Genomic DNA, 27,021 nt, shown 5'->3' on the forward strand with positions numbered 1-27,021 from the left:
CTCCATTGTGCTCTGGGGAACATTCAATAGGGCATCCATGGGTCCAGTGGACATCGTGCAAGGCACCATGATGGCCAAGGGGTATCGTACACTAGTTGCAGAACATGTACACCCCTTCATGACAATCACATTTCCAGATGGTAGTGGCGTTTTTCATCAAGATAATGTGGTATGTAACAAGGCCAGGTATGTGATGGAGTGGTTCAAGGAATACAGTGGTGAGTTCCAGTTGTGTGTTGGCCCCCAACTCACCAGATCTGAACCCAATCGAACACATCTGGGATGTGATTGAGTGTGTCGTCAGAGTTCACTGCACCCTCCCTGGAATTTACTTGAGTTAGGGGGCTTGTGTGTGCAGATATGATGTCAACTCCCTCCAGCAACTTACAAAGGCTTCATTGCTACCACACAACAATCCATCACCAAGTGAGGTGGCGCAGCAGTTGGCACACTGGACTTGCATTCGAGAGGACGACAGTTCAATCCCGCATCCAGCCATCCTGATTTAGGTTTTCTGAGATTTTCCTAAATCTCTTCAGGCAAATGCCAGGATGGTTCCTTTGAAAAGGGCACGGCTGACTTCCTTACCCATTCTTCCATAAACCGTTGAGACAGATGACCTCACAGTTTGGTCTCCTCCCCCAAAACAACCCAGCCCAACCCACAATGCATCACTATTGTTCTCTGTGCCAAAGGTGAACATACTGACTATTAGGTAGGTGGTCATAATGTTCTTGTTGATCAGTATAAATGTCACATACAACTCTGATAACCAACCACAGAGGACATTACCAAGAATACTGACTGGAAAGTGGCCATGTCATTCAGTAATGAAGAGGGGCGGGGGGGGGGGGGGGGGGGGGGTGAGGTTATCATCAATCCTCTTGCTTTTAGACAGTGTTAATAGCAGTAATTGTCTTGAATTGTAGTACCAGTAAGGGTACAAAATGATGCCCTGGTGGAATAGGTCGACTCTCATTCACTCTCGCCTCAAGATGACATCATGTCTTGATTACCAAATGTCTGTGTAGAACTGATAAGTCTGTGTAGCAGAATGTCTAAGAAGAATGTAAGTTTTAGTGGGAAAACCTACACTTGCCTCTTCTGGTTCCCTTCTCTACACATCTTCATTTGGACCACTGTATTTTACAGTTTCCAGTATTTATATGTTTGATTTTAAAATTTATATAAATTGTTCGTTGAATGATTGGGCAGGCCAAGGTATTGTTAGTTAAAAATATGAGCTGTTTTTAAACTTTAATTATGTGTTGGTCTGGGACTCATATCAGGAACCTTCACCTTTCACAGACACGTGCTGTACTGAGTGAACTATCAAAGCAGCTCTTCCAGTGGAAGAAGGTGGCTTGTGAGTCATGTTTCGATAGCTCAGTCAGTAGAGCACTTGCCAACAAAAGAGAAAGATCCTCCATTCAGGTCTTGGTCCAGCATACAATTTCCATTTGCCACGTAGTTTCAGACCAGCGCACACTCCACTTCAGAGTGAAAATTCATTTCAGAATGTGAGCTATTGTTTGAAAACCTCACAGGACTTAACAGTAGTATTTCATGCGATAGTTGATAGAGGTTGATGTTATAATTTTGATATCAGAAATAACTTTTTACACAGTTAAAATCAAACTGAAACTCCAGGTAGGAATATCAACAATGTAGGAAAAAATAGATTTCTACTTACTATAAAGAAGACATGTTAAGTTGCAGACAGGTACAATTGAAAGATACTTACATAAAACTTTCGGCTACATCCTTTGCCAGCAAAAGAGAAACGTGCTCATTGATAGATACATTTGTGGCAGAGCTGTCACAGTTGGTAGTCATGTGTGCGTGAGGTGTACTTGCTTATGTGTAGAATGGTGTGTGTTTCTCTTTTCCTGATGAAAACTATGGCCAAAATCTTTAATGAAGTGTCTATTAATTGTGCCTGTCTGCAACTTAACCTGTCATCATCACAGTAAGTAGCAATGTTATCTTTTCCTACATTGTTGATATTTTTACACAGTTAAAATTTCACGTCGCCCTGAACAAAGTTTACAACCTAGCCTCTTTAGATGTGGAGTAACTTCATTTGGCACACAAAGTCCTACTAATTCAGAACTGTCAGCTTTGTATAAATGGAAATGCAAGAGGTCTTGCTCTTCCATAAACAAAATTTCATTCAGAAGCAACAAGCAGTGGATAAAGGAAACCGTTTCAAAGGTATCAAGGACATGGGAGAAGGAGGTTCCACAAAGAAATCAGAGTTGGGAGAGAGGATAAATGCAACAAGGAAACTAAATAATAACAAATACTGGTCAACTAGATCCATCCAGAGACTGTAGGTTAGTATCAAGAAAGAAAGGCCAAGCATATGTTTTTGTACTCTCCACAATTTTAGAACCTTCTTTATAATAGATTGCTCTCTCTCAGTTTTATCTGAAGTCTGGCTTTGAAACAAATTTTTACTGTTAATTACTTTTTGTGTTTATTTTTATTTCACAAATGTACATAGAAACAGTATGTGTTCAGTTTTCATTGCCACTTTACAGTCTGCTGTTTATCAAGTTGGACTAATATAAATCTTATAGTCAAATTTAATGAGCTCATTATCACTTTCTGCCAACTATGTGGTGGATATAAACTGTCTGCTGAACTGACAAATGTGACATGTAACAAATATATTTCATACAGCTGGTACTATATTTAATCATAAAACATGAAGAAAAACAAAATGTTTGCAGCCTTCAGATTTCTCTTCAACTTTCAGTGATGTATTTGCTATTTGCTTCTCTAACATTAAATCTCTTTCAGTCAGTATTCATCACCTTTTATCATTAAATTCTTACAGTGCTTACCGCTGCATGCACCTAGTTTAATTTACTTCCAACAACATATTTTATTCTCTCTGTCTCTGTCGGTCCATTATGACCAGGGGACATCAGCTGGTACATACTTTTCAATTCAATAAACTTTACCAACAGCCGTATACTTTAGGTTACTTTATTTCGAACACAATCAGTTTCAGCAATTCATTTTGCCATTTTCAGGCCCCAGACGCTTTTTTCGAATCAATGAGCTTATCGTATAGTGTAGTGTTGATTAAAAAAAGTGTATGGGGCCTGAAGATGGCAAAATGAATTGCCAAAACTGGTTGCATTCGAAATAAAATAAAATAACCTGAAGTATATGGCTGTTGGTAAAGTTTATTGAGTTGAAAAACAGATTTTATTGGTTACAGAATAAGTTTTAGCTGCAAAATATAATTATATTGTGATGTGATCTATATTATGACTCTTTATACTTGATTTCTCATTTTTAAAATAATATGCATGTAATATAATGAGACAGAACAATAATCTTAAAACATCATTTCACTACACTCATTAAACAAAGAAAACATATATGATACTGGAATTTAAAATTTTCAGATTTGCAGAAAGAATTTATTTCCAGTGGATATGGATCAAGTGAAACCAATATACAGGATGCCATAAAATCCATGCTGAAGGATCTTGAGAAAATATGTTTAATGTGTAAATATTTATGAATAATGTAGTTCAGTATTTCCTATTCACATATTTAATATTAGTAACCCAATCTGTTGTAAGCTCAAATTGCAGCAGTGTTGGACTACTGAGTGAAAAAAATAAATAAAAAAATTACACCAACTTTTCATTACTACAATGAGTCCATCAGCTGTTGTGCCTTATGTCTGAATTTCCATGATGTTTCAATGATTTTGCTATTCTTTCTAAAGCTCTACTAGTAGAATTTTCTTCATGCTCACATATGAAGTGTGATTTTACACCACAGTCCATTCCCCGATAATTGTATGATCTCAAAGGAGGAGTGTATGCCAGCTTAAGGCAGCGACCAGTTCCTTGTATATAGGATGCAGTTGTATTGCTCGATGATGAATTGGGAGACAGAGGACGTGCTGAATTAGCCCATATCCACAGCAATCCGGGATTGAGACCACCTGTCCAGTAATCCTTTCCTGCATGAAAAAAGTCAATCCAATAATATGTGGATTTAATTCATGTTAAAACTGACAAAAATAAATAATAAACTAGCAAAAGAAATGTAATCATAAAGTAGCATAAGGATCTGTTTTACAGCACATTGCACTCCATAACAGCTCTTTTGACATTGTTTGTAGGTTTACAGTGTGCTCCTGATACTTTGTATGTTTCAGTTTGCTATTTTTAAACAGAATATCAAAATAAATAAATGATAAACCACTCAGCAATTGAAATGGAGTACCACAATACCAAATTGAAAAAAGATAAAATAGTATGTTGTACTTTAGTTATTGTAAGAGCTCAGAGTGTTTCAGCTTGGTTAACAAGACAGTTAAGTAAGATTGAGACAGTACAAAGTACCTGACTGTCTACAATAAAGAAACGGAAACTACTGATGCAAGTGTATCTGTGTTCATATTCTGGAACATCACCTACCAAAGATTTAACTGTCTTTCATCATACACTGAAATGAAGATCATCCTTCATACAAACCTTCTCACTTCTGCCGAAGTGATATTCCCTCACTCACCCTATCTTCAAAATCTCCTGATCCATTATTACACCAAGCACACTCCCAAACCCTTGACACATGGATCATAACCCGGCAAAAGGCCCACATGTATGATCTGTCCTATTAACTCACTCAGCACATTCTATTCCAGTCCTATTACAGGAATATCGGACCCTATCAAACATGGGACCATCTATGAAAGCAGACTAAAAACCAACTATTCACTCAAATGAATAACCATTGCCAAACTGTGGGTAAGAATAAAGTTTATTATCCAGTAGCATAACATGCCACAAAGGAAAATGTACTAAAATTCAATAGCTGCTTCATAAAGCATGTCACCTGGGTTCACTTCAATACCAGCTTCCTTCAGTTATATACATTGCAATTTTCCTTACAACATACTCTTCAGTCCCACAATCCCCCTCGTCTCAATATCCCTCACAATCAGTCACTATCCCAAATGCACCTCCTCCTGAAATTTCCTGGCAGATTAAAACTGTACCGGGCCGAACCCCGAACTAGGGACCTCTGACTTTCATGGACAAATGCTCTACCAACTGAGCTATCCAAGTGTGACTCACTACCCATCCTCACAGCTGTTCTGCCAGTATCTCATCTCCTACCTTCCAAACTTCATAGAAGCTCTTCTGTGAAACTTGCACAACTATCACTCCTGGAAGAAAGGATATTGCAGAGACATGGCTTAGCCACAGCCTGGGGGTGTCTCCAGAATGTGATTTTCACTTTCCAGAAAAGAGTGTGCAGATATGAAACTTCCTGGCAGACTAAAACTATGTTGGGAGAGCACTTGTCTGTGAAAGGCAAAAGTTCCGAGTTTGAGTCTCAGTCCGGCACACAGTTTTAATCTGTCAGGAAGTTTCATATCAGCACACACTCTGCTGCAGAGTGAAAATCACATTCTGGAAACATCTCCCAGGCTGTTGCTATGTCATGTCTCCACGATATCCAGGAGTGCTAGTTCTGCAAGTTTCACAGAATAGCTTCTGTGTATTTTCGAAGGTAAGAGACAAGGCATGGCAGAATTGAAGCTGTGAGGATGGGTTGTGAGACATGCTTGGGTAGCTCAGTTGGCAGAGCACTTGTCTGCGAAAGGAAAAGGTCCCGATTTCAAGTCTCGGTCCAACACACAGTTTTAATCCGCCAGGATGTTTTGTACCAGCAACACTCTGCTGCAAAGTGAAAATCTCATGCTGGTACCTCCACCTCTTTCCTCACATATACCATTTCACTACAGTAATCTACACTTGCAATTTTTGCTCATTGGTCTCCTTCTTCCGGTGTCCACTGTTCCTTTGTTTCCTAATTTACTACTGAACTTCATTGTGTACTACACACCAACTACCTGTGTTACAGCAAGATCATCATTCCATTCCAGAATGAATTTTCTCTCTGTAGCAGAGTGTGTACTGGTACGAAATTTCCTGTCAGATTAAATCAGTCTGCTGGATCAGAACACAAACCTAGGGCCTTTGCCTGTCGTGGGCAAGTGCACTACCAACTGAGCTACCCAATCAGCAGGACATGACACATCCTCACAGATTTTCTTGGAAAGTAGGAGCTGAGGTACTGGTAGAAGTAAAGCTGTTATGATGGGTTATGCATTGTGCTTCGGTAGCTCAGCTGGCAGAGCACATCCATGCAAAGGCAACCGTCCCAAGATCAAGTTCTGGTCCAACACACATTTTTAATATGCCAGGAAGTTTCATGATTCCATTCCCTTGGTGACTCTCATTCCTAACTGTCACTATCTCTGTCTCCTTCCCTTCCTAACACCTGACATCATCTCTCACTCCACTTAGGTTGCAGTGTCATCACAGTGTAGCTAGCAAGGACAATCTTGTTCTATATGTGTGCGCAGGTACGTGCACGCCCGCGAGCGCGCGTGTGTGTGTGTGTGTGTGTGTGTGTGTGTGTGTGTGTGTGTGTGTGTGTGTGTGTGTGTGTGTGTGTTTTAGCTGCCCCTGAAGAATGATATTGTCTGAAGGCTCAGCAACAAGTTATTCTTGTTTATGTGTCTGTAAACTGCTCTATGTTTGAACTACACAGTGAGGGGTTACCTTTATTCCTTTTATTATTTGCTATCATCATATACAAACACTCTTTAAATGATTCACTTCCTTAGTACCACAGGCACTTTCCATATTTCTGGGAGGCAAAGGTTCACCAAATAAAATGTAGCATGATCTAACAGATTTTGTTTCTTATAGACATTTATGTTCTACGACAGAAACAGAATACTTACCTTTGTATTCTTTGTGTGCCAGTATAGAAGTGACAATATCTTGATTCTCCTCAATAGTCTCAAATTCTGCTAAATTGGAATCCAATCCTTTGCAAGCTGAATTTGCAGCCTTCCAATTAAGTTGATTATTGCTGAAGTGATAACAGTTGTTTTTAATGCGTGTGAAATTTCTGGGGCAAGGATCTTTACCTGAAAATGTATAACAATTGTATCCGTTAAAAATACTGCATGAGGAAAGTCATGTTGAATTAATTTTTAGAGTTTGACCAGCTATTTTTTTGTTTCAAATAAATCCTCCTTCTTCTGTTTAACTTCTTCCCTCTCTTACTCTTAGCAAACACACTCTTCATTTTTAGGCACCCCTTGGAAAAACTTTATATCTTCATTCCATTCAGTCTGTGATTTTTGTTCATGTATTGTGCCTTCACACTTTTCAGACCTACACCTTCAAAGACCAGGGATATTGTCTTAGGCATCCAGAGTGACTGTCTTGCAAAAAAATTTTATTGTATATTTCAGCTTCAGTCCACACAAATATATAATTTTAAAAAACATGCTATCCAACCAATTAAAATTCTAATTTATTTTGCAAATGTTGTAACTTACATTTCAGTCCCCTTTCCATGTGTGTATTACTTGCATTCCTTGAGATGTTCAGTTCTTATAAAAATGAAAACACTGTGCAACATCACAAAATAAATAAAAATCTGTAAGAGTTTTGTATAAGTGGTTTTTTATTGATCCACAAAAGGTGCAATGATCAGGCAGCATTTAAAGAACTATTGACAGTGGTGACTTGACATAAATAGAATTATATATTTGATAATATGGCAATAAGAAACTCTTTGTATATGGAAATAAGTGGGCAAAGAGAAACATTCACAAGTAGATACCATATCTGAAGCGCAATTTTGAAAGGCCTAAAAATATCTATCTGAAGAGATGCTGAGTCGCAATAGGCACAACAAAGAGACTGTCAAACAAGTAAGCTTTCAGCCAAAAGGTCTTCTCCTGAATTTGACAGCAGATGCACACACACACACAAACACAACTCACACACACATGACCACTGTCTCTGGCAGCCGAGGTCAGACTGTGAGCAGCTGTGCATGGTGGGAGAAGTAATCTGGGTAGTGAGGGTAAGGAGGAGGCTGCAAGGGAGGGGGAGGGGAAGGGTAGCAGGGTAGGGGTGCAGGACAGTAAAGTGCTGCTTATGGGATCATACAGGGATGAGGTGGAGAGAGAGTATGGCAGCTAACTGCAGGCAGAAGGTTAGAAAGAGAGCCGGGAAGAGGGGGAGGGGGGGGGGGGTGAGGGGAACCAGAAAAGGACAGAAGTAAAAAAGACTGTGTATGCATTTATGGAACAGAGGGCTGTGTAGTGCTGGAGTGAGAACAGGGAAAGAGATAGGTGGGTGAAGAACAATGACTAATAAAGGATGAGGCCAGGAGGGTTACAGGAATGTAGGATGTAGTGCAGAGAGAGTTCCCACCTCCACAACTCAGAAAAGCTGATGTCAGCAAGAAGGATCCAGATGGGACAGGCTGTAAAGTAGTCATTAAAATGAATGTAGTGTTGGCCAGCATGCTCAGCAACTGGGTAGTCCAACTGTTTAATGAAGACTGACAGTTTGCTGGTTGTCATGACCATATTCTTCATTTTAATGACTGCTTCAAAGCCTTTGCCACCTGTATCCTTCCTACCAAATTTGACATAGCAGTATCAACGTTTTATGATGCTTCAGTAGACTATTTATCCTCATGGTTACAGGGAATAGCTGGATTTTCTGTATTCTCATGGATGATGCTCACAGAACTACCAGAATGGTCAGTAGTTGAAAATACTTTAATGTAGCTAAATGAAAAGGGCATTCTAGTAAATGACAGCCTCTTGTTTGATGAAATAGTTCATATACAGTCATTTGTAAAACAACAAGAAGAAACAGACAGTGAACAATGGAATCAGTTGATGGCACATGAAAAATGGTGAAGGTTTTTCAGATCTTGCCAGTGTAATGAATAGTTCAGAGAATCACTTAATAGAGCACAGTACTTCTTTTCACTCCCTGCCCACAATGCAAATGTTGAAAGAGTTTTCAGCTTACTATCATCACAGTGGACAGATGAAAGGAATAGATTTACGGTGAGGAGCGTTAAGTGTATTTTGCTGACCTGTTTAAACTTCAGTAAATACAGTTGCACTGACTTCTATTCATACCTGTTAAGCAAACCTGAGTTGCTGAATGAAATTTCATCTTCGAAGAAATATGATTGTAGTGTGGAATCCACAAAACCATAAATTCCTTGTGTTCACTAAGAACTTTTTTGTAGTGATTGTTACTGTATGTATTTCTACATTCTGTGTTATAAATGTTACATTTCTTAATAAGCAAATTTCTGAAAATTTGAAATGTACTCCTTGACAGTCTTTCCATTCTTTGTTTGGTTTTGTACACACACACACACACACACACACACACACACACACACACACACACACACACACACACAAATATCAGTGAAGGCTAAATTTGCAGAGAAGAAGAAATTTTAGCATTAAAAGTGATATTTAAGGAGAAATAAAAATTGTCCCACTTTTTGGCCAAGAAAATGTATGAAGGTCCCACTTTAGTCCAAAGAAAATATGGTCACCCTATGTTCAATCATATCCCAGATGTGTTCAATCAGATTCAAATCTGGTGAGTTGGGGGGCCAACATATCAACTAAAACTTGCTACTGTGTTCCTTGAATCATGCCATCACACTCCTGGCCTTGTGACATGGTGTGTTCATTATCTTGTTGAAAAATGCCACTGCCATCGGAAAACATGATCATCATTAAGGGGGTGTATATGATCAGCAAACAGCGTACAATACTCCTTGGCCATCATCGTGCCTCACACAAGCTCCTCTGTACCCATTGATGCCCACTTGAATGTTTCCCAGAGCATAATGGAGCTGCCATCAGCCTGGCTCTGTCCTACAGTACAGGTGTCAAGGGACTGTTCCTCTGGAAGACAATGTATTCACACTCCCACCAGCATGATGAAGAAGGTATTGGGGTTCATCAGACCATGCAACACTTTGACACTAAGCCAATATCCATTGCCATTGGTCACATGCCCCTTGCAGTCATAGTTGCCGAAGTCGTAGTGTTGACATTGGCACACGCATGGGCCATCGGCTGCAGCGGCCCATTGTTAGGAGTGTTTGATGCACTCTTTGTTCAGGCACACTTGTACTCTACACAGCATTAAAGTCTGATGTTAGTTCCACCCCAGTCCATTGCCTGTCCTGTTTTACCAGTCTCCCCAGGCTATGACTTATAACATCTATAATGAGGGGTGGCCACCCAACCCCAAGATGTTTGGATATGGTTTCACCTCAGTTTCACCAGGTTGAAGACACTCACAACAGCACTCCTTAAGCACCTGACAAGTCACTGAGTTTCCAAAATGCTCATGCCAAGCCTCCGGGCCATCACAATCTGCCCTTGGTCAAACTCAGACACATCATGCACCTTCCCCATTCTGCACACAGACAGCATCCTCACTGACACTACATGCACCATGTGTATGTCTAACTAACAGTCATTCCTCATCAGGTGACTCTGCTATCACCTGTATGGGTTCATATTGATAGTAGGTCAAAATAATGTTCTGGCTACTCAGTGTACACAGTATTTGTTAAAAGTGTTTGCTATTTCTAGAGGATCTACATCATTTTTACCTTCCATCTTTCAGTGTGCAGGAGTCCTCTGTCAGTTTTATTACTTTTCCTCCCTCTTCATTTACAAAGCACTGTATTTCTTGGGTCCTTTTTTTAGAGAGAGAAAGAGAGAGGGAGAGAGAGAGAGAGAGAAAGAGAGGGAGAGAGAGAGATAAACTTCCAGTTTATTTTTTGCATGGAGCACCTCTCTTAGATGTAATGAAATATTTCCTCTGATATGCATCTTTAATCAATGATCATCCAGTATCACATCATGGAGTTTTTCCCATCTTTTATTTGCAATTGCAGTTTGGAACATCATTCATGTAGATCATCTCCAGGAGAAGTAGAACCATGATTAATTCAGCTTTATGTTTAAAAATTTCTGCTAAGATGAAATTACTTGGCTATGCACTGTCCAGACCAAAGAATTTTATAATGACACAGCATTCCAATTTATCCAATTGAACAAATAACATACAACTAATAGAATTCAGTGTGTTAGAAAGCAAATGTTCAACAGAAACCAAAATAATATTTAGTGTGTCAGAAAGAAGGGAAAAAAGATCATTAATGTTCTCAATATATATCAACAAATCACCAAATAGGGGCATCATCACTCTTAAATTATTTGTAATATTGACTATATGGTAGTTTTACCACTCAGTAGTCATGCAAAAAGGCAAAACAATTGAATGTTTGCTGAATGACAGTCTTATGTAAATTTTAATAAATAGAAGATAACACACATAAGAAAGAGGAAGAGCCTAATAGCATCCAATTAAAATCCATTTCATACTTATACTAGCTTTTTACAGGTGGCTTCACCCCCAATGTATACGAGACATAAATTGCACTAATCTCCTCTTCCCTTCTCTGTCCATTGCCTCCTACCTCCACTCTATGTCTATTGACTCTTCTCTCTGTATGTCATCCCTTCCCTGCTTTCTTTGTCCATCACCTCCACCAACTCTCTCTGTCCATCCCCCATGCTTCCTCTCTCTGTCCTCCTCCTCCTCCTCCTCCTCCTCTCCCTCTTCCTCCTCTCTATGTTCATCTCCTCCTCCTCCCCTTTCTCTCTATGTCCATCTCTTTATCTCTCTCTATGTTCATCTCCTCCTACACCTCTTTCTGTCTGTGACCTATGTCACACTGTTTTCATGCCACTCCCACCCCATTGGAAATTAGGTTATTCTTACCACCACTGTATCTCTTTCCTGACAATCATCATCATCATCATCATCATTTAAGAGTGATTATGCCTTTCAGCATTCAGTCTGGAGCCTAGCCCCCTTATAAAATTCCTCCATGTTCCCCTATTCAGTGCTAACATTGGTGCCTCTTCTGATGTTAAACCTATTACTTCAAAATCATTCTTAACCGAATCCAGGTACCTTCTCCTTGGTGTGCCCGGACTCCTCCTACTGCTGAACCCATGAGTAACCTTGCTTCTCCCAGGCGTGTCACATGACCCCACCATCTAAGCCATCTAAGCCTGTCCGCCCTGCCTACTACATCCATAGAGTTCATTCCCAGTTTTTCTTTGATTTCCTCATTGTGGACACCCTCCTGCCATTGCTCCCATCTACTAGTACCTGCAATCATCCCAGCTACTTTCATATCCGTAACCTCAACCTTGTTGATAAGGTAACCTGAATCCACCCAGCTTTTGCTCCCATACAACAAAGTTGGTAGAAAGATTGAACGGTACACAGATAACTTAGTCTTCGTACTTACTTCCTTCTTGCAAAAGAGAGTAGATCGTAGCTGAGTGCTCACTGCATTGGCTTTGCTACACCCTGCTTCCAGTTCTTTCACTATGTTGCCATACTGTGAGAATATGCATCCTAAGTACTTGAAACCGTCCACCTGTTCTAACTTTGTTCCTCCTAATTGGCGCTCAATCTGTTTATATTTCTTTCCCGCTGACATTACTTTCGTTTTGGAGATGCTAATCTTCATACCATAGTCCTTACATTTCTGATCTAGCTCTGAAATATTATTTTGCAAACTTACAATCGAATCTGCCATCACAACTAAGTCATTCGCATATGCAAGACTGCTTATTTTGTGTTCACATATCTTAATCTCACCCAGCCAGTCTATTGTTTTCAACATATGATCCATAAATAATATGAACAATAGTGGAGACAAATTGCAGCCTTGTCTTACCCCTGAAACTACTCTGAACCATGAACTCAATTTACTGTCAACTCTGACTGCTGCCTGACTATCCATGTTTAATTGCTTGCAAAAGTTTGCCTCTTATTCCATTATCTCGTAGAACAGACAATAACTTCCTCCTAGGAACCCGGTCATATGCCTTTTCTAGATCTATAAAGCATAGATACAATTCCCTGTTCCACTCATAACACTTCTTCATTATTTGCCTTAAGCTAAAGATCTGGTTCTGACAACCTCTAAGAGTCCTAAACCCACACTGATTTTCATCCAATTGGTCCTCAACTAATACTCGCACTTTCCTTTCAACAATACCTGAGAAGATTTTACCCACAACGCTGATTAAAGAGATACCTCTGTAGTTGTTACAATCTTTTCTGTTTCCATGTTTAAAGATTGGTGTGATTACTGCTTTTGTACAGTCTGATGGAACCTGTCCTGACTCCCAGGCCATTTCAATTATCCTGTGTAGCCATTTAAGACCTGCTGTTCCACTGTATTTGATGAGTTCTGACTTAATTTAATCCACCCCAGCTGCTTTATTGCACTGCCATCTATTGACCATTATCTCCACTTCATCAAATGTGATCCTATTTCCATCATCATTCCTATCCCATTCTACCTCAAAATCTGAAACATTACTGATTGTATTTTCACCTACATTGAGCAACTCTTCAAAATATTCCCTCCATCTGCCCTAGGCATCCACAGGATTCACCAGCAGTTTTCTTGACCTGTCCAAAATATTGTCATTTCCTTCTTACCTCCCTTTCGAAGACTGCTAATTAAACTCCAAAATGGTTTTCCAGCAGCTTGACCCATATTCTCCAACCTGTTTCCAAAGTCTTCCCAAGATTTCTTCTTGGATGCTGCAATTATCTGTTTGGCTTTGTTTCTTTCTTCAACATAACTTTCTCTGTCTACCTGAGTTCTAGTATGTAGCCACTTTTGATATGCCTTCTTTTTCCTTTTACAGGCTTCCTTGACTGTGTCATTCCACCAAGCTGTTTGCTTCATCCTACTTTTACACACTACTGTTCCAAGACATTCTTTAGCCACTTCTAGTACTGTGTCCCTGTACCTTGTCCATTCCTTTTCCAATGACTGTAATTTACTACATTCAACTAACTGGTACCTTTCTGAGATCGCTCTTATGTACTTGTGCCTAATTTCCTTTTCCTGAAGTTTCTCCACTCTTATACTCCTACATATGGACCTGACCTCCTGCTCTTTCAGTCTCACATTCCCAATTTCACTGCAGATTAAATAATGATCAGTTTCATCAAAGAATCCCCTGAATACACGTGTGTCCCTCACAGCCTTCCTGAATTCTTGATCTGTTATTATATAGTCAATGACAGATCTGGTTCCCCTGCCTTCCAAAGTATATTGATGAATGTTCTTATGTTTAAAAAAGGAGTTTGTGATTACTAAGCCCATACTGGCACAGAAATCAAGGAGTTGTTTCCCGTTCCTGTTGGCCTCCATATCCTCTCCAAATTTACCCATAACCTTTTCATACCCTTCTGTTCGATTTCCAATCCTGGCATTAAAATCCCCCATGAGCAGAACACTGTCCTTGTCCTTTAGTCTAACAACTACATCACTGAGTGCCTCATAAAAACTATCCATCTTATCTTTATCTGTCCCTTCACAATGCGAATATACTGACACAATCCTAATTTTCTTGCTAGACACTGTCAAATCTATCCACATCAGTCATTCATTTACATACCTTATTGCAACTACGCTGGGTTCCATTTATTTCCTGATGTAAAGCCCTACACCCCATTGTGCTATTCCTGCTTTGACTCCTGACAGGTAGACCTTGTATTCTCCCACTTCCTCTTCTTTCTCACCCCTTACCCAAATGTCACTAACAGCTAAAACGTCCAGCCCCATCTTACTTGCAACCTCTGCCAGCTCTACCTTCTTCCCTGAGTAGCCCCCATTGATATTAATAGCTCCCCATCTCACTACCATTTGTTTGCCAAGTTGTATCCTAGCAGTCCCTGGTTTGTCAGTTAGAGGTGGGACTCTGTCACCTCCAAAGGTCAGAGGCATTTTGCTCTGATCGTTGCCAGCATCATATTTAAAGTACCAGGGAAGCAGGTTGCTAGCCTTACTTGCCCCGAGTCCCATTGGGTTTTACCCCTAACGGTTGAGGGTCTAACCAGTGGATTTGGTAGTCTTTGCCGTATGAGCACAAAGGTGACCACGACTCAGAATATGTCCGAGATGCCCAGCCTTCTTCCAAAGTAACTGGTATCCTGACTGTCAGGACCACTTACTTGGCCACTCATATGTTGCCCGTGGTTTATGAACTAGGACATGACTACAGGAACCCACACCATGAACAATAAGTAATACATATACTAGTTTCACTGAAATCAGTCCAGTGGCATGTGAGATGTGGAACATACATACTCACACACATCCATTTTATATGTGTACTAGTTTTTTACTGGGGGCTTAACTCAATATGTATATATCCCTCTCTCTGTCCATCACCTCCTTTCCCCTATCTATGTCCATCTCCTCTTTCCCCCTCTCATTCTGTCCATCTCATCCTGCCCTCCCCTCTGTAGATTTCCTCCTCCCTCTTCTCTCTATCCATCTTCTCCTTCCTCTTCTCTTTGTCTGCCTCCTCCTGTCCCCTTTCTCCATCCATCTCCTTTTTCCCCTCTCTCTAACAGTCTCCACCCCTTTCTCTACCCATCTACTTCTTCTCTCTCTCCCTGTCCATACCACCCTCACATCCTGTCCATCTCATCTGGGCATCCCATCTTCCCACCTCTATCTGTCCATCTCCTCCTCCCTCTCTCTGTCCATCTCCTCCTACTCTATCACTATCTCATGCTAGCCCCTCTCTCTGTCCATCTCCTCATCCCTCCTGTCTCTGTCCACCAACTAGTCCCCTCTTTTACTATCCATCTCCTCCTGCTCTCACCCCCCACCCTGCCCCTCTCTGCTCAGCCTTGCCCGCCCACACATATACCACCTGGAAAGCAGTCTGATACTTTCTGCACCAATCCTTTAGGCCAGCTAGATGTCAGGCATTACCTACTGTTTTCACTCCCATTCCCACCCTAATGGTGGTAGGTGCCTGTTACCAACACAGTACTTCTTTCAAGACAGTAAGAGTTAAGTGAACCAATTTTGGTTGAAATCAATCCAGTGGGTTGGGAGGAGTTGTGTAAAATATATACAGGGTGTTTCAGGTATACGTGCAGATATCTGTTCTGATGACTCACAACAGTGTAGTGAACAACATTATATCATTTTCAGACCTATAATTGTAGCTATTATGAGTGGTATATTTTTAGGTTAGTTAATATCTCTAAGTATGCATAGCACAAGCAAGCCATTAATGTTTTTCCCCCTGGGTAGCAGGTGAGGTATTCAAGTTTGGACAGATGGACACAGAATGGATAGTGTATACTCACCGTTGTAGTCAACTTTGTCATGTAGTTACAACCATGCAGGAAACATCAGACTGTAAATTATGTGATGTCTCTGTAGGGACACCATTAGGTGCAGAGAGGGGGGGGGGGGGGGGGGGGAAGAAAAAAAAAGAAAAAGAAAAAAAGACAGAGTCATGATTGTAAATGTTGTAAAACAGTTTGCAGGATCTGGGGAAAACTGTGGTGCAATTGTAATGGAAACAGTGTGCAATCAGTGAGTGAAACCAACTTTAAAATGTTGTTCCAACATTTGGTGCCCTTATTAAGTTTAAATGGTACCACATGTCAAACAAATTCAAGACATGCTGTCAGGTAATCTTAGTTCGTTTTATAATGTAACTGAACAGATAAGAACTCTGCTCACAAAACAGTGGCAGAACACACACATAAAATAAGCTTATAATTAGGCAAGTTTTCAGAGCCAGTGGCTTCTCCTTCAGGCACAAGGGCTAGAGGGGAAGCAAGAGGGGTGAAGGAAAAGGACTGGAGAGGTCTAGGAAAAGGGGTAGATTTTGGGAAAGTCACCCAGAACCACTGGTCAGGGCAGACTTAACAGACAGGATGAGAAGGAAAGACTGATTATTGGGGACTGTACTGGATGAGATTTAAAAACCTGAGAGTTAAAAGGTGGAAGAGCAGTAGTTACTGTGAAGAAATGCTGGAGCAGAAGAAAGGAATGTAAATTAAGGCCAGATGTGTGGCAAGAACCAAGAACACATTGTAGCAGTAGTTCCTGCCTGTGTAGTTCTGAGAAACCAGTATCTTGGGGAAGAATCCAGATGGCATATGTGGTGAAACAAGCACTAAGGTCATGATGTCAGGTTGCAGGGTATGCTCTGCAACAGGATATTGCATGTTGCCAGTATACACCCACTGTCTATGGCCGTTCATGCTAATAGATAATTTGGTGGTAGTCAAGCTGATGTAAAAGGTCAAACAGTGTTTACATAACAGCTGGTATATGATGTGTTGATCACCCTTTGGTAGTACATGTTTTTCCAGTTACATGGCCGATTTTTTTCATCATTATTTAGTATTCTGCAATTTCTATTGTTGATTCATTCCATCATACTGTCTATCTTTTCCTGTGATCATAGAACATTTAAAGAATGATGCATTCTGTAAATGGGACAAGGAACACCAAGAAATGTTTGAAAAAATAGAAAAGTAAATAAAATATAAAACTGTGTGAGGTGCCAATAGTTCATAGTCTGGACTGAAGTGAAAATGTTCATCTTGCTGTGGATAGCACGATTATGCTCTTGGTTCAGGAGTGTACCAATTGACTGAAGCCAATGGAGTCATTAAACACCATACTAGCACTTTTGTGAGAATGCACTTACTGACTGGGAGAGAAATGCACAAGTATGGAGTTTTGAAAATTTTTGCTTCTACTTCCTAGGAAGACATTTTATCATCATTGCAGATCATAAGGCACTTTCATTCTTGTCAATTGAAAATTAATGTGTAACAGGTTAGTATGGTGGGCATTAGCACTTCAGGAATATGATTTTGAGATTCCGTATAAATCTGGATAGCAAAATACTGTACCAGATGTTCTTTCAAGACTTCTTCATCTTTCATAAGAGTAAACCTTATCCTGCAACCAAAGTTTCTTCTCTTCAGCAGCCCTCTTTCTTCTCCATGTACAAAGAACATCCCATCTCATTCATGTATTTGTGGGAATATTGTTAGATTCAAAGAAAAAACAACAAACACAATGAAGTGGGTGCATATTAAGGGCCAATGATCAAAATATCTTTTGCCATTCTCCTAACTCCCTGTGTACAAAATAGAATTATGATTGTAAATGTTGTACAAAAGTTTGCAGGGACCTGGAAAAATTGCGGTATATTTTAAAGGAAACAGTGTGCAAGACATAAGCACAGCCAATTTTATCAAGTAAATATGGTACCATATATCAGATGATTATATTATATTGATGAAAGGAGAAAATACAAACATGCAGTAAACGAAGCAGGCAAAAAGGAATACAAACGTCTCAAAAATGAGATCGACAGGAAGTGCAAAATGGCTAAGCAGCGTTGCTAGAGGACAAATGTAAGGATGTAGAAGCATGTATCACTAGGGGTAAGATAGATACTGCCTACAGGAAAATTAAAGAGACCTTTGGGGAAAAGAGAGCCACTTGTATGAATATCAAGAGCTCAGATGGAAACCCAGTTGTAAGCAAAGAAGGGAAAGCAGAAAGCTGAAAGGAGTATATAGGGGATCTATACAAGGGCGATGTTCTTGAGGACAATATTATCGAAATGGAAGAGGAGGTAGAAGAAGATGAAATGGGAGATATGATACTGCGTGAAGAGTTTGACAGAGCACTGAAAGACCTGAGTCGAAACAAGTCCTCGGGAGTAGACAAAATTCCATTGGAACTACTGATAGCCTTGGGAGAGCCAGCCCTGACAAAACTCTACCATCTGGTGAGCAAGATATATGACATAGGTAAAATAACCTCAGACTTGAAGGAGAATTTAATAATTCCAATCCCAAAGGAACCAGGTGTGCCAGATGTGAAAATTACTGAACTATCAGTTTAATAAGCCATGACTGCAAAATACTGACATGAATTCTTTACAGATGAATGGAAAAAATGGTAGAAGTCCGCCTCAGGGAAGATCAGTTTGGATTCCACAGAAATGTTGGAACACGTGAGGCAATACTGACCCTACGACTTATCTTAGAGAATAGATTAAGGAAAGGCAAGCCTACATTTCTAGCATTTGTAGACTTAGAGAAAGCTTTTGACAATGTTAACTGGAATACTCTCTTTCATATTCTGAAGGTGGCAGGGGTAAAATACAGGGAGCAAAAGGTTATTTACAATTCGTACAGAAACCAGATGGCAGTTATAAGAGTTGAGGGGCATGAAAGGGAAGCAGTGGTTGGGAAGGGAGTGAGACAGGGCTGTAGCCTATCCCCAATGTTATTCAATCTGTATATTGAGCAATCAGTAAAGGAAACAAAAGAAAAATTCGGAGTGGGTATTAAAGTCCAGGGAGAATAAATAAAAACTTTGAGGTTCGCCGATGACATTGTAATTCTGTCAGAGACAGCGAATGACCTGGAAGAGCAGTTGAATGGAATGGACAGTATTTGGAAAGGAGGATACAAATGAACATCAACAAAAGCAGAACAAGGATAATGGAATGTAGTTGAATTTTATATACTCTCTACTTCGACCATCATCAGTTATTTTGCTCCCCAAATAGCAAAACTCATTTACTACTTTAAGTGTCTCATTTCCTAATCTAATTCCCTCAGCATCACCTGAATTAATTCAACTACATTCCATTATCCTCATTTTGCTTTTGTTGATGTTCATCTTATATCCACCTATCAAGACACTGTCCATTCTGTTCAACTGCTCTTCCAAGTACTCTGACAGAATTACAATGTCATCGGCGAACCTCAAAGTTTTTACTTCGTCTCCATGAATTTTAATACCTACTCCAAATTTTTCTTTTGTTTCCTTTACTGCTTGCTCAATATACAGATTGAATAACATCGGGGAGAGGCTACAACCCTGTCTCACTCCTTTCCCAACCACTGCTTCCCTTTCATGCCCCTCGACTTTTATGACTGCCATCTGGTTTCTGTACAAATTGTAAATAGCCTTTCGCTCCCTGTATTTTACTCCTGCCACCTTCAGAATTTGAAAGAGAGTATTCCAGTCAACATTGTCAAAAGCTATCTCTAAGTCTACAAATGCTAGGAATGTAGGTTTGCCTTTCCGTAATCTATTTTCTAGGATAAGTCGTAGGGTCAGTATTGCCTCAAGTGTTCCAACATTTCTGTGGAATCCAAACTGATCTTCCCCAAGGTCGGCTTCTACCATTTTTTCCATTCGTCTGTAAAGAATGTGTGTTAGTATTTTGCAGCTGTGACTTATTAAACTGATAGTTCGGTGAATTTCACATCTGCCAACACTTGCTTTCTTTGGGATTGGAATTATTATGTTCTTCTTGATGTCTGAGGGTATTTCGCCTGTCTCATACATCTTGCTCACCAGATGGTAGAGTTTTGTCAGGACTGGCTCCCCCAAGGCCGTCAGTAGTTCCAATTGAATGTTGTCTACTCCTGGGGCCTTGTTTCGACTCAGGTCTTTCAGTGCTCTGTCAAACTCTTCATGCAGTATTGTATCTCCCATTTCATCTTCTTCTACATCCTCTTCCATTTCCATAATATTGTCCTCAAATACATCTCCCTTGTATAAACCCTTTATATACTCCTTCCATCTTTCTGCTTTCCCTTCTTTGCTTACAACTGGGTTTCCATCTGAGCTCTTGATATTCATACAAGTGGCTCTCTTTTCCCCAAAGGTCTCTTTAATTTTCCTGTAGGCAGTATCTTTCTTACCCCTCATGAGATAAGTCTCTACATCCTTACATTTGTCCTCTAGCCATCCCTGCTTAGCCATTTTGCACTTCCTGTTGATCTCATTTTTAAGACATTTGTATTCCATTTGGCCTGCTTCATTTACTGCATTTTTATATTTTCTCCTTTCATCAATTAAATTCAATATTTCTTCTGTTACCCAAGGATTTCTAGTAGCCCTCGTCTTTTTACCTACTTGATCCTCTGCTGCCTTCACTATTTCATTCCTCAAAGCTACCCACTCTTCTTCTACTGTATTTCTTTCCCCCATTCCTGTCAGTTGTTCCCTTATGCTCTCCCTGAAAATCTGTACAACCTCTGGTTCTTTCAGTTTATCCAGGTCCCATCTCCTTAAATTCCCACCTTTTTGCAGTTTCTTCAGTTTTAATCTACAGTTCATAACCAATAGATTGTGGTCAGAGTCCACATCTGCTCTGGAAATGTCTTACAATTTAAAGCCTGGTTCCTAAATCTCTGTCTTACTATTATATAATCTGTCTGATACCTTCCAGTATCTCCAGGATTCTTCCACGTATACAACCTTCTTTTATGATTCTTGAACCAAGTGTTAGCTATAATTAAGTTGTGCTCTGTGCAAAATTCTACCAGACTCCTTCCGCTTTCATTTCTCTCCCCCAATCCATATTCACCCACTATGCTTCCTTCTCTACTTTTTCCTACTTTCGAATTCCAGTCACCCATGACTATTAGATTTTCGCCTCTCTTGACTACCTGAATAATTTCTTTTATCTCATCATACATTTCATCAATTTCTTCATCATCTGCAGAGCTAGTTGGCATATAAACTTGTACTATTGTAGTAGGCATGGGCTTCGTGTCTATCTTGGCCACAATAATGCATTGTGTTAATGCAATTTGTACAGCAGTTAACTTCAACTCTGATGGATGATTTGTATTTTGCCTCACTAAGGTAACAGATCTTTCTTGTAAGTGTTATAGTGGTGTCTGTGCCAATAGTTAATATTTCTATATTGTATTTTTTGTATAGTTAGTGTTTACTCAATCTCACACACACCATTATGCCAGTTGATATAATGCTGGCATAATCAATAATTAATTAAGAGTGATTAATTAATAGTCACTGACTAATTACTACACTTTATATTTATTTTAATTTCATATAATGTTTAATCCAAATTTTATTTTTCAAATAAATTTGTATAAAAAGATTTAATTTTGGTGGGTATATGTTAGGGTAAAGTACCACAGTATGTAATGAATGCAGTATAACTGCTGATGCCAACAATGCTGTGAAGTAGGTTCAGCAAACAAAGGGTAGCATGCCAGAGACTTTGGTTAATTATGGGCAAGTTAGGATGCAAAGACTGCTTCACACATTTAAAAAGTTAATATATGGCACACAGTGTTAACAAGATGGATATTTTGAAGTGTTTGTATTCTGGAGAGTTGAATTCTGTTAATCAATAGAGTTCAACATTCATTCAAGTTGACTTTTGTAATTTAATGGTGGAAAAACCTCATTCACAATACACACAAGTACCAAAGAAATTGGAATAGGCATGTGTATTCAAACACAGAGATATGTACACAGGCTGCGTTCAGCAAAGCCTATATAAGACAAGTTTCTGGTGCAGTTGTCAGATGTGTTACTGCTGCTACAATGGCAGGTTATCAAGATTTAAGTGAGTTTGAGTGTGGTGTTATAGTTGGTACGTGAGTAATGAGACACAGCATCTCCGAGGTAGCAACGAAGTGGAGATTTTCCCATACGACCATTTCACGAATGAATATCAGGAATCCTTTAAAACATAAGATCTCTGAGATCGCTGCAGTTGGAAAAAAAATGCAAGAGCGGGACCAATGATGACTGAAGACAATCATCCAACGCGACAGAAGTGCAACCCTTCGGCAAATTTCTGGGGATTTCAATGCTGGGCCATTAACAACTGCCAGTACCCTTGATGACTGCACAACAAAGTTTTATGCCTCACCTAGGCCCATCAACCCAGCATTGGACTGTTGATGACTGTAAATGTGTTGCCTGGTCGGATGAGTCTCATTTCAAATTGTATCAAGTGGATGGACATGTACAGGTATGGAGACAATCTCATTAATCCATGGACCCTGTATGTCAACAGGGGACTGTTCAAGCTGGTGGAGGCTCTGTAATGGTGTGGGGCATGTGCAGTTTTAGTGATATGGAACCCCTGATACATCTAGATATGAGCCTGACAGGTGACACATACATAAGCATCCTGTCTGATCACCTGCATCCATTCATGTCCACTATGCATTCCAATGGAGTTGGAAAATTCCAGCAGAACAATGTGACACCGCACACATCTAGAATTGCTACAGAGTGGCTCCAGGAACACTCTTCTTAGTTTAAACAGTTCCACTGGCCACCAAACTCCACAGATATGAACATTATAGAGCATATTTGGGATGCCTTGCAATGTGCTGTTCAGAAGAGATCTCCACCCCATCATACTCTTATGGATTTATGAACAGCTATGCAGGATTCAAGTTGTCAATTCCCTCCAGCACTATTTGAGATGTTAGTCAAGTCCGTGCCACATCATGTTGCAGCACTTCTGCATGTTCATGGGAACCTTACACAATATTAGACAGGTGTATCAGTTTCTTTGGCTCTTCAGCGTAAGAGTAAATACATTATTTGGAATGAGTGGGTCTTATCTAAGAAGATACAGAGAATATGAACTTCATCAGATAGGACACAATCCTTAGCAAAATTGCAGGGTATACTTTAAAAAGCACAAATAATTTCAAGCTCTAAGAATAGGGATCTTTTTTAATAGCAGAAGAGAATATGAGATAGGAAGAAACAGCAGAAAATGCTGGCTACATTACCTAGGGAAATATTGAAAGAAAGACAAAAATACTGAAAGTGGAAAGGAGAGTCCAAGGTGAAATGCATAGCCAAGGGAAAAGCTCATGTGATTGTGTACAGCAGGTGTTATTAATTTCAGTTAACTTTAATAATAGTGTACAAAACTGTATTTGATGATTCTAGTTTTGAATTACAAAATATTATGAAAGGTCTATCTATACACAACTAATTTTTCACTTAAATTTTTATTTATGAACTGCTAATGAAAAATAATGACTCGTGTTTGGAGGGCTTACCTTGATTTGCATGTTGTCCTGCACTGTCCATAACATAGTAAATAAGTTCCTCTACTCTGCGTATCCTCTTATCCATGAAATCCAAGCGGTATGCCAGCTTTTCTATAGCCCCAAGTAAATAGAGATCTGTTTCTGATACATCCCTTGTTGGTGGTACACGCATAACCCTTTGGCCACGGTGGGTTCCAGTTACAGCAACTAAACTTTTTAATAATGGCGTGATGAGTCCTTGCAGCTCTGGATCCCAATCTTGTAATGAAGCAGTTTCTTCATCTGCATATAAGTGAAATGCATTATTTCTTTTTCATTTGTATGAAAAACTTTATTTTATTTATTTGTCTGTCTATTGAATATGTGTTTCTTAGATCTACAGCAGTGATAGACCAAATCATTTGTGGTCTTCTGGCTAGTGACACATAGAGAGTAGGCATACATGATAAAGTCTGCATGCCAGATTATCCACAACAGGTAAGATACAATCAACAGTTTGAATGTGTTTTTAGATGGTTTCTACACTTTACAGGCAAATGACGGGCTGATTTTCCACCTCCACCTAAGAAACACAACACACAGAAAGTTAAAATACACAGTTCTTTATTTAAAAAAACTTCCTTGCAGACTATACAGACCTGTCTAGGTTTCACAGGACAGTTTTATGTTCTGAGACAAAAATCTAATAGATTGCCAGTGTGGCAGAACTGCCAGAAACTATTAATATCTTTGCATTTATGTACTTCATTTTACTTACTTTGGTTGTTGACTAGTTGGTGTGAGACATTCGTCATGACTGTTACCGTGATTGTCGAAAGCTATTTCTTTGTGTTTTGATTTATCTTGTGCCAATAAAATATTACATAGTGAAAGTAAATGGTGTTTTCTGTGTTATAACACTCGCCATACCAGTAAACATCAGGCAAGAATTTGAAAATTCCCAAGTATTCAAATACAAAGTAAAAGAATACTTCATTAGCCACCCCTGTGATTAATCAGAATATTTAAACTCAGGTGTAAATTTCTCATGATTCAATGTTTGCCTTAAACAGATTTTGACTTTACCAGTACACATGCAGTTGATAGTGGTCTGTGCAAAATGATATAAATGCTTTGTTTCAAGTATTAGATAAAATATTGTGTACAATACAAAAGGAGGAGCAGTGGGATTTTTCAGAGTACCTTTTTTCCATTTGTCTCTGTCACCTCCCTGCTTCCAATTCAGTCTCTCACATGCCTCCTGCTCCTCCTTCTCCCCGTCTCCAAAGCAAACGTTTGTAGTCCTTTCCATTTCATTACTTCTCTTCCCCTTGCCCCTCCTTCCTCAGCACAGCTATTCTGATGCGGCACCTAGCAGCCCACCATTCTGCCACTGCCACATCTCTACACGTTCCTGCAGGCATCACTACACCATCTTCCTCTTTGTACGTGATGCTGGAGCAGATAGGCTGCACGCATTACATCTGTGCTTGAAGATGTGGTGGTGGAAACAGTCGAACACTCTCCAGGGATCTCAACAGGGAGACTTATCACACAAATTCCTGGAATGAGCCACAGTAGTGTTTGGAGAATAATGCATCACAATGCAATGTAGCCATACCACCTCCAATGAGTTGAGTGTTTTAATGAAACAGACTTTGGTTGTAGACTTATATTCTGTCAGTGGATGCAACAACAAACTGTAGGCAACCCTACATTCAACGATGGCATTTTATTTACAGATGAAGCAGAGTTCACTCATGTGCTATGCATGAGTTTCCAATTCAGTGTCATTTCTCATTGCATAAGTGGTTAGGAGTACTAGATGACTTCTTACTGGGCCATACATGTTACCAGACAAACTCAATGTACAGAATTACCTGCAGTTTCTGCAGCATCATCTCGCTGGGTCACTTGAGGATGTTCTCTTTGAGCAACGGCAGAGTATGTGCTGCATGCATGGCACATTTTGCTACTATGGTTAGACAAAACCTAACACATCAATATGGCCAAAGATGGGTGGGGTAAAGAGGACCTGTACCACGGTGTCCAAGATCACCTAATCTGAGCCTCATGGATTTCTGTGTTTGGAGCCACCTTAGAAGTGTAGTGTATGCCACTCTCATTCACACGGTTGGAGAACTTAGGTGGACTTGCCAATGTTTGTCAAGGATTTTGAAATGATCCAGGAGGGTTTGAAAGTACTTGAAACTCATTGTGGCAAAGGGTATAGGCCATCGTTCAGAAACAAGGATAACACTTTGAACATCTCCATTAACTATGAGTACAGTCATGTACCTATTGTCATGTTCCATATACTTCCAGTGAAAATATCAGAAAACTCTTACATATCATTCTAAGCTAAAGCTGTGCATCTAAGAATAAAGACATTACAAGATTCCAGTGAAAATAGACAACTATTTAACACAATGAAAACATACAGCTTAAGCAACATAATATCAAATCCAACATGTACAACTGCAAACTCCTGTACACAATGTATGTGCCTTTCTCAGTACAAAAGTGAAGTTATAGAAATAGCTCTGTCAGACCATGAGGCAACTAAAATATATTTAAACTTGGAACATCTCCATTAACTATGAGTACAGTCATATAACTGTTGTCATGTTCCAGGCACTCTCAGTGAAAATACCAGAGAACTTCTACACATCATTTAAGTAAAAGTTTTGCTCTTATACTACTAGTTGATCTAAGAATAAAGACATTACAAGATTCCACTGACAACAAACTACTACTTAGCACAATGAAAACATATGATTTAAACAATACAGTATCAAATCCAACATGTACAACTGCAAATTTCTGTACACAGATATGTCACATATTCTCAAATCTATGTCCCTTTCTCAGTACAAAAGTGAAGTTACAGAAGTAGCTCTGTCAGACCACTATCCAAGAAAATTATTTTTAAATCACACCACCACAAGATAAAAGGTTAAAAAATAGAAAATGAAGCCTAAATTAGCAAAACCTAGCAACCATCAGGCATAAACATAAGATATAAAGATGGGAAATCCTGGATAATGACTCTTTGCTGTGTCATAAATGACATTTTATAAATATCTTCTGCCTCAATCAAAAAGTCTAGTAAAAATACCGATGCCAAAATCACACATAAGAACAAAAAGTATATAAGAAGAGGTATTTTGATCTCCAGGAACAAGATAAGATTGTATTATATTGAAAGTCAGAAACAACAGCACAGCCACAATGAACCAAAGTTTGTTCTTCTTCCACATACAAGCAAACAGTTGAGAACAGAAAGACAAACACAGTAACAATCCACTTACTAATACAAACAGTTCTTGAAAATAATTGTGAACACAATATGAGGACTGCTGCACTAGTTGGTTCTATCTAT

The 27,021-nt window shown here is 39.5% G+C and overlaps 1 protein-coding gene across 1 annotated transcript in view; it reads right to left on the reverse strand.

Annotated features, from left to right (window-relative positions):
• Positions 1-888: 888 nt before the first annotated feature.
• Positions 889-27,021, reverse strand: part of LOC126335365 (oxidized low-density lipoprotein receptor 1-like) — a 99,816-nt gene continuing 73,683 nt past the window's right edge. Inside the window, exons 3-5 of the mRNA XM_049998569.1 lie at positions 23,670-23,942; positions 6,794-6,982; positions 889-3,991 (exon numbers count right to left, since the gene is read on the reverse strand). Coding sequence (XP_049854526.1) covers positions 3,687-3,991; positions 6,794-6,982; positions 23,670-23,942 — 767 coding nt within the window. The 3' untranslated portion in view covers positions 889-3,686. The remainder of the gene's footprint in view (positions 3,992-6,793; positions 6,983-23,669; positions 23,943-27,021) is intronic.

Source organism: Schistocerca gregaria, chromosome 2, assembly GCF_023897955.1.
Source record: "Schistocerca gregaria isolate iqSchGreg1 chromosome 2, iqSchGreg1.2, whole genome shotgun sequence".
Lineage (NCBI taxonomy): Eukaryota > Metazoa > Arthropoda > Insecta > Orthoptera > Acrididae > Schistocerca > Schistocerca gregaria.